This window comes from Phoca vitulina, unplaced genomic scaffold (genome assembly GCF_004348235.1).
Source record: "Phoca vitulina isolate PV1807 unplaced genomic scaffold, GSC_HSeal_1.0 scaffold28, whole genome shotgun sequence".
In the NCBI taxonomy this organism is placed as follows: domain Eukaryota; kingdom Metazoa; phylum Chordata; class Mammalia; order Carnivora; family Phocidae; genus Phoca; species Phoca vitulina.
This window is the reverse complement of record NW_022589731.1, coordinates 22141617-22153913: the sequence shown is the minus strand read 5'-3', so window position 1 is coordinate 22153913 and position 12297 is coordinate 22141617. Positions and strand designations below refer to the sequence as shown.

General features: G+C 50.1%; 1 protein-coding gene across 2 annotated transcripts in view; it reads right to left on the bottom strand.

Moving 5' to 3' along the window:
* The window catches only part of DOCK1 (dedicator of cytokinesis 1), a 487093-nt gene that overhangs the window by 374315 nt on the left and 100481 nt on the right, over positions 1–12297 (bottom strand). For both annotated transcript variants that reach the window (XM_032423353.1, XM_032423354.1), the window contains exons 17-19: positions 7703–7806; positions 7159–7342; positions 2832–2929 (exon numbers count right to left, since the gene is read on the bottom strand). In XM_032423353.1, the coding sequence (XP_032279244.1) occupies positions 2832–2929; positions 7159–7342; positions 7703–7806 (386 nt within the window). The remainder of the gene's footprint in view (positions 1–2831; positions 2930–7158; positions 7343–7702; positions 7807–12297) is intronic.

Sequence of the window (12297 nt, the reverse complement as noted above, 5' to 3'; positions counted from 1 at the left end):
CATGCACACAACACACAGAACCAGAGGGGCCCTCAGGTCCCCACAGACTCAGCCTGAGGAACCAAACCACTGGGACCTGCTCCCAAAACCAGCGCTCGCCCCACTGCTCCCACTTGTGCTATGGAAGTTTTCAACAGCCCCAAACCCAAAGCCACAGATCTCCCTCAGGAAGGGGAACGTACTCCCAAACCTAGTTAGGGATCTGAGACCCACCGGTGCATAAAACCCTCATTATGTTCTTTTTTTTCCCTCCAGTTTTATTTATTTAAGCAATCTCTACACCCAACATAGGGCTTGAACTCATGACCCCAACATTGAGAGTCTCATGCTCTTCTGACCAAGCCAGCCAGGCGCCCCAAACCCTCATTCTACTCTGCCACCCACCCACCACCTATTTTATGCCAGAGAAGTGTCACATACAAGCAGCAGGGGAATGAAACCCCCCTCCCCCCATTCTGGTCTGGACATCAAGGGCTTCCTCAAGCCCACAATTATTGGAGGCCCACACCATCTTGTTACTTTTGTATTATTTCCCATCATTTTCAGTTTGTAAACATCTTTGCAGAGGTCAAACCCTTACGCCATCTGCTAACTGCCCGATGTTCCTGCCAATGGGCTCACCAGGTGCCAAGCCCTGGCTCATCTCGGTTCACACACAGAGTCCCTACAGTAGGACTACCCATCTCAGCCAGACAGATGACATAATCAGTAGCCCAGAAATATGGCAGAGAGAGTGGGAGCCGCCCACATCTGGCTGTCAAGCCTCGGAGGCACAGGGATACCAGCATCCTCAAGGAAGTCCCACACACAGAGCCACAAACATGCTCCTTTTGACACCTGCCCTCTCTCGAAGACTATCCACTGGAAGCCCAAAATAATCACTATTTTCATTTTCCACCAAAATGGGCAACTGTATCTTTTACTAAATAAGCCAATACTGTTCTTAATCCATCAAGTCATGTCATCACTCTCCTACCAGTTATAAATATACATAAGGGTGGGAGGGGGCCTTGAATGAATGGAGTAAGCTCAGTCTATGGTGTCCTCAGAGTAAAAGGAGCCCCATGCAGGCCAGGAATCCCTCCAGCCCTGGCTCCCATTAACAGCCGTGTGGCCTCAGACAAGTCCATTCACCTCTCTAGGCCTACAGGGTACACAAGATGAGCCAGCAATGGACGGACAGGTCATTCAGACCTGCTGGTACCAGTGCACACGGGAAGGAGGGGGTGGTGAAAACCATTTCCAGGGCTGAACAACAGGGCTTGGTAATAGATAGGTAAGGGGAGTGAAGGACAGCAATAAGACAAGATGGTTCTAGATCTTCTCCTTAACGTGTAACAATAGGCCAACAGAAATACAGCTAATTCCTGATGTGATACAGGGATTTAAAAATGAAAAAGGACAAAAATCTCATTAACTGTGTATCTTCTAAAATTACATTAACTTATTTACCCAGTTTCCATCTGAATCAGGAAGTTACAGAACCCAGGGAAGTTTAAAATGCAATTAACATTGTTCAAGCCAGAGGAAGCAGACAAGAACCTAAAAAGATGATTAAAATTAGAAGATTAGCAAGGATATGTTTGAATGGTTATACAATGAATTCCAGAAAGTGGTGCAACCAAATTAATTTATACTGAAGTTAACCACATTGCTCCTTAATTAAGGCCATTTTAAGTAATTAATTTTTACAGAGATAAGGCAGTCTCCTTCTGCAATCATCTCTCGTGGAGGGCGAAGGACTGAGCCAGGGACAGACAGACCTGGACACCGCGCTCACAGAACACCACGAGTGTGGACCAGCTTATTGTCTGCAGGCCAAATGGGGCCTCCTGAAAACGGAAACAAGTTTCCTTATATAAAAAGAAAAGTCGGGACGTCTAGCTGGCACAGCTGGATAAGTGTCTGACTCTTGGTTTCAGCTCAGGTCATGATCTCAGGGTCATGGGATCGAGCCCCGCATCAGGCTCCATGCTCAGCACAGAGTCGGCTTGAGATTCTCTGTCCCTGTCCTTCTGCCCCTCCCACTCGTGCTCACTCTCTCTCTCTCTCTAAAATAAATAAATAAATCTTAAAAAAAAAAAAAAAGGAAACGTCATTGGAGCCAATGAGAGGCAAGAATGGCCTAATATCAGAAGCAACGATTCCCTAATGAAGAATTACAGAACTGGGGTGCTCCAAGGGATCTCGCATCACCCCGGTCTCACTGTCCTACCCTGCAGGTAACAATTCAAGAGGGTACCTGACACTTCTCCAGAGCCTGCTCTATGTAAGGCTAAGAAATAAGTCCAAGATCACATGGGGAAAAAAGTGGCCAAACAGGACTCCCAGGGCTGTGAGCCTCGTGCCACACCACCCATCTCTCCAGGTCAATCACAGAAGTTCTAGGTGAATCATGAGCCAGGACTAATAATAATGCGTATGGTAATAATGCTGATAAGATGATAACAGGACCGAACGCTGGCGACCCCATGTGCCAGATCCAGGCCCATGAACCTCCAAACAACCCTACGAGAAGGCATTACTGCTGTCTCCTTTTTACAGCAAGAGAAAGTAGGCCTGGAAGAGGTTATTTCACCTTTGTCCATCCCACAGTGAGGACCCACTAGAAGAGGAGCCAGAACCCAAGACTGGGTTGATCCCAGAGCCCAACCCCGGGAAGCCAGAGCGCCCTCCCAACCGGAATCCAAGCCGAGTCTGTCCACTTCCAGGTGCACGTCCACATCCGTTCGAGGGATTATAACCAGAGGCCCACGCTGCCGTGGAGGCAGTGCCTAGATCCGTTCACACGTGGAAGAAAAGCAGAGCAAGCACCCCCGGGTGTGTGTTACCTTCACCACCTCGCCGCCGTCCACCTTCATCAGCTGTCTCAAGTTCTGCTGCAGCAAGTTGGTGTTGGAACGCCACTTCAAGAGCCCCAGCAGGTCCACTGAAAACACAGAACCAGCTTCAGCTCTTCCCGGCAACAGCTTTGTCTCCCTTCCTCACGGAGCAGCTGAGGGTCTCGACGTAATTTTAAAACAGAAAAATCAACCCTATATGGAAACATTTGCCTGCTCCATACTTCATTTCTTTCTAGAACATACTGGATACCTAGTATGGCTGAATTCATTATTTCCAACTACATTTCCCATGAAATGATTTCCACATTGAAGTTTCTTAAAAATGTGTTCGGGGGGCACCTGAGTGGCTTGGGCGGTTGGGTGTCCAACTCTTGATTTCAGCTCAGGCCATGAACTCAGGCTCCATGCTCAGTGGGGAGCCTGCTTGAGATTCTTTCTCTCCCTCCCTCTGCCCCTCCCCCCACTCATGTGTCTCCTCTTTCTCGTTCTCAAATAAATAAATAAATCTTTTTAACAAATGCATTCAGGAGCTTAAGGAAAAAGGGCTGGCCTCTCCCATCTGCAAGAAGGTAGACTCAGCCCAGCAGAGGGTCTGGAAGAAGGCTGCTCACCCACAAAGTGCTTCCCTGAAATCTACCAAGTGGATTTTTCCTTCTTGAGAACATGGCTTTTTTTTTTTTTTTTTAAATTAAATAACTAAAATAAGAAATGTACCTTCAGGTACAGAAACTGCAAGGTCACAGGGAGCCTGAACCACAGGGCGACTGCTGACCTCACCCTGGCCTGGCCTTCCAGGGCTGTTCATTTCTATGGCTGAATTTTTGTTTTGTTTGTTTTCTAACAGAAAAAACACAGGCTGAATGGATGGATTTTTACAGACTAAATGCGGAAGCCGAGGTCCAGAAATGATTTTGTTTAAGGCAGCAAGATGTTCTTGAAGACATGAAGACAGAATCCAAAGCATTTCTAGGAAAGAACATGTGCCTACACAATCTTCACTTGAAGTTATATTAATATCCCATTACGTGAAAAAAAAACACAATTAGCAAAGTGCATCCAATTTACCGTTTATGCTCACTGGGAACAAACTTCAGCTACACAAAGTACCTCCATTAAAAAAACAAAAACAACAACAACAACAACAACAAAATCCTAGTTAATATTGAAAAGAAAAATATAATTTTGGCAATAGGTAGCATTTCAGGGAACACGAAACACCTACTAAGGACTAAACCACACAAAAGGCATTATTCATGCGATGAGCACCAAAACACTTGTTCTCACTTATTTGTCCTTAGCCCCAAGTGGAGCTGACAAGGGGACCCGTGGAAACAGAGAGGACAGGAGCTGAAACACCCTGTAAGAGGCTCAAACACCCGCCAGGCCACGCCGCCACCACATGACCTTGGGCAAGGAACCTCAACTCAGTTTACCTATCTGAACGATGAGTACGATGTTGCCAAATTATAGGGCTGGTGCCAGAGTTAAAGGGTGTGACATGCAGAAAGTGTTCGGCAAGATACCCAGACAAGAGCAGCCGTCCATCAACAAGATGATCAAGAAGTGAAAATTTTAACCATTCATGGGGAAAGTTAAAATGTTTTCATTTCTCAATGAAAATTAACATATCTTCTTCCTTTCTAAAGGAAGGTGAAGTAATGACAAAGGCCACATCCTGCCTGGACCTGCTCTTGGCCCCAGGGTTAAGGGAGATTTCCATCTCACTAGAGTTGTTTTTTTGTTTTGTTTTGTTTTATTAATGGCAACTAGTTAATAATCTGGAATCCACGCAAAGTTAGTGGCACTTTAGGTATGAGGGAGGCTGAGGCTGACCTCTGTAAGGTAAATCTGAGAAAACGTACAACTGGCAAATGAACAGTGGAAGAAAACCTCTGAGGAGGGGGTGTGTTTTAAGAAAACAGAGTTTGACCAGCGCCCCGGCTACCCGGGTCAGACCGGCGCTCCCCGACACAGTCCTCATTCCGGGGAGCCCATGGTCATTCTGTGTTTTGTGACTTCTCTCTAATTACCTAGGAAGCTAATTGAGGAGAGGAATCACATCCTATACTTATCATTTTATCCCCCATAGCATCCAGTAATGCTGAGAACAGAGATGTTTAATACAAACCTCAATGAATAATTCAGCCACTGCTTTTCCCTAAGTAATGGAACTTCACAGAACAAATCACAGACGCAGAAAAATGACTCCCGGAATGAGAATCTGGGACTCAATGCTCAGATGCCAAGTGGGGCAGCTCCATCTCGCAATACCACCTGCCACACCGCCATCCCAAGAAGAGGAATCATTGGCTGGTGTGCAATGAAAGCCAAAAGATGTCCCCTTGATTCTCGGTGAGCAGCATCACCCTGGAATTTCCTTGTTGCCGGGCAACAGCTGCTACAAAGAGTAGGGCGCTCATTCCCTCAGTTCCAGGGCGGGAATCACCCTGTGACTGATGACAGCCAAGGGGCTGGGAGGTGCGAGGGGTCGACGTCACACCCCTGGGAAATTGCTGCTACTTAATACCTTGGGAGATTTCTGGTTCACAGTCCCCTTCTACAACATCCGTGGGTTAAGAAAGATTCTGTGGGTGGGCCTCCCAACCTAACTGCTCTTCCGAACATTGTTTTGATGGGGAAAATATATTCAAGTTCCAAATAACAACTTCCAAACATACTTCTGGAGCATGACCCATGCATAAGATGGGTGGCTTCCTACGTAGAGGAAACGGCAATACACAGCACCTCTCATTTGTCCGGCACGTAATGAAAAGCTAAGTGCCACACGTATGGGGTAGCGACTTACCGGTGAGGCTGCCGTTGCCCTGAGTTCACTGAGGCCCTGGACAGTGTAGCTGTCAGATTAGGGAACTAGCAGGACCATATCCAGAGAGTAACATTTGACCTGTGGGGCACCCTTTCCATAACGCAGTCCCAAACCGGCACCTGATTTGCTGACCACATGCTCCCTGGGCACGAAAGCTGCACGCTCCCGATGCATTCTGCAGCCCTCCATCACGCTTGCACAGAACCCGATGCCCAGGTAAGGGTTTGCATTTGCTTACGGAGATGACTGCACACCACCAGCTAGGAGAATTCAAAATGCTTCGGGCAAACCGTGATGATGAAGATGACATTAGAGAGACATGTCCAAATGGCCTTCCCGCATTTGAGGGACACGCTCCCCCACAGAGCTGACTCAAGAGAAGCGGTGAGGAAGCACACTTCAACCAGGCCGGCAGGACAGAGGGGAGACGGCAGGCACGGAGAGTGGGAACACCCAGCCCGCTCTCCACTCCAATGCCATGGCTTCCTGATGATGGGGTCCCTTTGTCCCACATTTACCCTGTTGGGAGTCCAAACAATGACTCTCCCTCGGGCACATCCGAGACTACTGCCAAGATTTACGACAATCCCCAGAGACACAATTCAAGATACCAACAAACATTAATAATCAAAATCCATATTGGGTGGTGAAGAGGAAAAATTGGATTTTCAAGTTGAGTTTCAAGAGAGGATCAAGTCTCTGCACGGCCGTGCCACGGCCACATTTGGGGGATGCAATCTGTACATGTAGGAAGTGTGCAGAGGGGCCTCTGCTGCCCCAGACAGCACGCGGTGAGTAAGACGGGCCCCGGGCCGCACGGCCACGTGGCTGGTCTGCAAGCAGCGGTAATGAGGCAGCCCAGCGGGCCCGGCACAGGACGCCAGGCACCCCGACACCACACTTCTGTGTGCTTCCATCGGCCAGGGAACTAGAAATGTCATCCAAACCAACGTTTAAAAGTAAAGATAACTGGTAATTATCTCCGTGAGTAGCTGTGAGATGGGAAGGCACACACACAGAGCGGATATCTCGGATCCTCCAGTGTGTGTAACCCCCAGACCCTCACGAAGCCCTCTGAGGCAGACCTCACATCTGCATGTGTGCAGAGATGAGGAAAGTCAGGCTCGGTTTCACAGGCCCTCACTCAAGGTCACTTCCAGGGTGAGCACAGGGCAAGGGCTCCATACCGTCTTTGGTCTGACTCCAAATCCCGTGTTTTCCCTTAAGCCATGCTACCTTCCTTTGGCCAAAAACCTTTGAAAGCAAACCCAATGGTTTATCTCTCTTTAAGGTTAATGCTTAGACCAAAATTGCAGTGAATTTTCAAGTGCAGTGGATGCCACGCCCCCTTCTGGTCCAAGGACATCCATGCCAGCCAGAACCAGCACACAGAGGACGCGCGGAGTGGAGAGCGGGCTGGGAGCACGAAAAGGACGGGCCAGAGGGAGGAAAACTGCGGGGTGAACACAGGGCCATCACCAAACTCACCGTTCTGGGTAAGTTTGGTGGAGCACACGAGAGTCGAGATCTGGAAGGAGTCTTTGCTGATGGTGCAGCTCCCAAGACTCTGCATGCTCCTGCCGGTGGCCGAGTGGGCCTTTTCTTCTAACTCTGCTTTCGTGGAGGGCAGGCTCAAGTACGTGGCAGCATCCTCCAGCTTCTTCGCCTCCGCCTGTGGGTTGAATTACGAGCACGTCGGAAGCGAGTCACAATCAACGACATCTAATTCTTTTCAATCCCTTGCTATTCTTAATCCTTTTAACCATCATGATATTTGCTCTTTATCATTTGTGAAACCGTTTAACGATTTCCCTTATTCGTGTAGATTCATTCATGTTAACATTTATTACACATCATCTTCTCTCATTAGGAACAGCAAAAGGGCTGGTCATCTGAAACGTGCATTCGGATAACTAAGTGTACCTAGAGAGCAGCCTTGTCACAAAGACGGGAAACGTCAGCTCAGGCGAGGAGTCAAAGAGAAGAGTAAAGCGGTCCCTGCCAGCAATAGGACACTAAGCAAGCAGTATACCTTATAGACGATGAGATCGTGCTCCCCGTCCCTCAGCGTGGTCCCATCGTATCTCATCAGCTTTACAAAGGCTAGTGCAAATATTTTCTCAGATTTGTCCTTGGCTGCAAGAGAAATCAATCATCCTCAACTGCCGTCATGGCAATATCACGTAAAAAACTACAAGGGCTACCTTTACAAAAACGTAACAAAACTGCATTGAATTAAATAGAAAGAAATGGAAAAAATGGGAGTGTCCACTAGGAGGAAGACTCCTCTTAACGGGACCAGTGGTGTTCAAATTAACCTGTAAATTCCAAATAATTCCAATCAGAATCTCACGGAAGAGTTTCCTCATGGAACATGAAAACAGATTCCCAAGGTCCAGAGCAGAAGAAGGATGCTGGAGAGCATGGGGGGTGGGGGGGGGGGGGGGTCTGCAAACCTAGAAACCAGCAGTGACCGGGCGGTGACCACAAAGACCACAGTGCGGCTTAATATCGGGGACACAGAGTGCGTGCACATACAGGGTCTGGAAACACAAGGCGAAGGGCAGTGCAGTAGGGACAGGCCATTCCCTGAGGAAAATGGCTAACAATATGGAAAAGCAGAATAGATTCCTACCTCATGGCATCCACTAGTATAAATTCAGGTGGAATGAACACACGAATGTGAAATTTTGTTCTCTGGCAAGAAAGCGCCTCCCCCAGATGTGGGGGGGACTCAGTACCTCCGTTCATTCAAGTTTCGGCTGACAGATCACCTGCTCCGAGGTGACCAGACCATCTAACACAGCAAATTATAACCTGGTCACACTCTCTCCCCTCCCCTGATGCGTTTTTCTTCATAACTGCTGTGGACTGAATTGTGTCCCCCACCTAGTCTGGGGCTGGAACCCTAACCCTCCCCCATGTGACTACAGTGAAGATGCAGCCTGTAGGAAGGGGCTTGAGGGTAGTGAGGTCCTAAGCGGGGAGTGCTGATCCCACAGAACTAGTGCCTTTCGGAAAAGGAGAAAGAGACAGCAAAGCTCTCCTCTGCTGTGAGTTCACAACCTGGACGAGCACCCCCACCAGACACCGGGGCGCCGGCGCCCTGCTCTCAGACTCCAGCCTCCAGAACCGTGAGAAGATACATTTCTGTTGTTCAAGCCCCCCCAGTCTATTGTGTTACAGCTGCCCGAGCAAACCGAGAGGACAGTCCTGATCCCCGCCAGGTCACCAGGCGAGCGAGCGAGCGTGCGTGCACGTGAACCGCACACTTGTCACTACTCTTTCCCCAGTGCCTGCAACAGTGCCTGCCATCTATTAGGTACTCGGTAAACGTTTGTTCTAGCTGGGGAGACGCCAACTAACCGGTTCTCTCGCTTGGTGACAGGGACGTGTGAGGTGGGGAATGGTAGGAACAGGGACGAGTGGCTGGATGTTTGGACAAGGTCTCTGAGAAGATGGGAGAACATGGGAGCCCGTGCGTGAACCTTCCCAGAAAAGACATGGCCAAAGGCAGAGTCCCTGAGTGGGCCCAGGCTTGGCCCCTTGGGGACAGAGAGCCAGAGGGCTGGTGAGCAGTGGGTGGTGAGCGGGCCAGGGGCCAGCGCAGGAGGGAGATAAGGAGTCTCCACTGAAGAAGTAGATTCTGCATGGATTCCGCAAGATGCGACTGAGTACAGCGTGGAAACACTGAGTTTCAGAGCTATAATCTTTAAAATTATATATCCCACATTCTCTTTTTAGAGATGAAAAGAGTGGAAGGAGCGCCTGGGTGGCTCAGTTGGTTGAGCCTCTGCCTTCGGCTCAGGTCATGATCCCTGGGTCCTGGGATTGAGTCCCACGTCGGGCTCCCTGCACAGCGGGAAGTCTGCTTCTCCCTCTTACTCTCCCTCCGTGCTGTCCCTCTCCCTCTCTCTCTCTCTCAAATAATAAAATCTTAAAAAAGAGAGATAGAGATGAAAAGCTAGAGGTCAAGGAAGGAATGAGCACATCCACCCACCTTGAGTCAGGGGCTTAAAAATATTTACCCTGAGTCACCACCACTGCACAAGATAATGCGTCTCGTTAATCTTTGCAGTCCTGGTGTCCATCAGGACCTAGCACACAGTAGGTACTCAATAAATGCCAGCTAATTGGAAAGATGAAGGAATGATCGACCAACCACAATAAAGGGAGGGATGAAGGCAAAAAAATACGTATCCTAGGAATCAAAATAATAGTAACAACTTTGTAAAAGGGCATAGAAAATACAAACTACCATAATGTTCAGGTGAGAAAGAACAAATCCTTCTAAGTTTGAGCTGTGTGATGTGAAAAAAATACAGACCTGGCTCCACGAAAGCAGCCGTGGTTCAAAAGGACACATGAGCATCCCCGGCCGTCAGCACATGGCTTCCCCTGATCCTACTATTAAGTAGCACAAAATAACATCGTGTACCTTTTATTAACGCCCTATACCTTTACCTCGAGGCCACGGGCTGCAGTTATTATGGCTCATTAGCAGCCACTGGGAGTAGACAACAATTTTACAGGATGCCGAGGGCACATGAGGCAGGGCGGCCCCACCCAGCCAGGCCCCCTACGAGCCTGGGAAACTGGCCCCTGGCCGGCTGGACCGGGAGCCACAAGGCCGCTCAAGTTCAGGTGAAACAGGAGCGGATGCATCTGGAATGGCTAACGAGTTGCTGGAGCGTCTATCACATCAGCACCAAACTTCGAACCCCCCGGGATGGATCCCAGCCTGCGAAATCCCATCACTTGTTCCCTATGCTCACCTCCCTTTATAGGAAAAGCAGCTCATTGCAGGGGGCCGGGGGGGACGGGCAATGTGGCCTCACTTCCTCCTGTTTCGGACCCTGCGTGTCCGCGTTCAGGGAGGCTGAGGAGGCCCCAGGGGATGCGGTCACTCCCACAGCAGACGGCTCAGGACTGCGTCAGCCCCACACTCCTGTGCTCCACACGGCTGCAAAACCGCACGCACACGCCACGGCCAGGGAGCCTCATTAACTATGCAAATGTGTGGTGGTGTGTCGGGTGACAGCATCTTGTCTGTAATGAGTACTTAAAACTGACTAGAAAAACAAGGATTTTGAAAATTAAAATGCTACAGAAGATATCCCTCTGCCCTAATGTAATTTATTAACCAGAGAGAACAAGCTCGCTGTAAAGGGCAAGCGTGCCTTTGAGACAAGTCTTCTGTGGATTCCAGAACTCTGTCCTTGCCCTCCAGGGCTCCCACCTTCTTCCCTGCGGCCCGCTCCCACCCTGGGCCATTCCACTCGTGCAGGCTGCCTGGCCCACCACTCCCTGTATGGTTTGGCCAAGGAAAGACATGCCCGAGTGTGCCCCATCCATGCACCCTGTTCCGTTCACCCCACACCTCTGCCTACTATTCCACGATCCTCCCAGGTTGACTCCACACCTCAACTCAAACTGAAGTTTGGAAAGAGAACCTTCTCTGTGAGATGTAGACAGCAGGTACTAAATTAAGACCAGAGAATGGAAGTGGCCTCACCACGCCCCCAAGGTGTGGGGGTGGGACACTCAAGCACACAGACTAGGTTTGAACCCGAGCCCCCCCACTGACTAGCTGGGTGACCTTAGGGGACTGAGGTGGGGTCTGGGAGCCTCAGCTTCCTCCACCATAATGTGCGGAGCAATGACCACAGCGACAGTACATGGGGGTGTTGTGGGTGAGGGTGGATCCAAATGGCACAGTAAGAGCACATGAATGTTAGCTAACATTTATGAGCCGCTGTTCTTACCCCAAAGTTCTGGCCATCGAGGAGTGCCATGCACAATCAGCAAACCCCGGCCCAGCGCCTGGTGGTCTGGCTCTGGCCATCAGGCAAGTCTGCAGTGGTTGGGGACTGCTTCCCACGCTGCCCAGCCCTCATGACCCCGCTTCTCCCACTCTCCCTGAACGCCAACCCCTCGTTAGCTAGGGCCCTGCTCTGCTAAGACAACAGGATGGGACGGGTGGTGGAATGATGCTGCAGATCCACCTGCCCCCCACACACACCTGCTTGCCACGAAGGACCCCATGCTATCTCGATCCCTTGGTTCTTTCACCCCTGTGGCCTCACCACCCCCCCAAGCTGTGCTGATATGCGTGCTCTCCATGCACCAGCACTGCGGACCACAAGAACACGCCTCCCCAATGCTTCTCAACAACAGTGGGGTCCTGGCTCCTCGCTGGCCCCACAGTGGGGTCTACCTTCCCCGGCTTCAAGCCTTTGCACATGTACTCGCTCTCCTGCGCCCCCTACCTCTGCAGGTGCCACACCTTGGAAAGGGCCCAGGTCAGGCAGGCCCCCTTCCAGAAATAGCACGAAGGATGGCTTCTGAGGAGCCCCTCCCCTATGCCAGGCATCGTGCCATGGGTTCGGCAGCCTCCATCCCGCTTGGTCAAGACCCCCGGGCATTTATCCTCCAGATGAAGTATCTGTGAGGACACAGAGAGCCAGAGCAGAGGACCTCCACCCAAGTGGCCCCCACGGGGTTGTCTGTGACAAACACAGCCTTCCAGACCACCCTTTCCCTCAAAGCGACAGCACACACAATGTAGCCATTATTTTTCCAAATCTTAGCTCTCTGCCCTGTAGGTACAGACCATGAAGGGCAGGG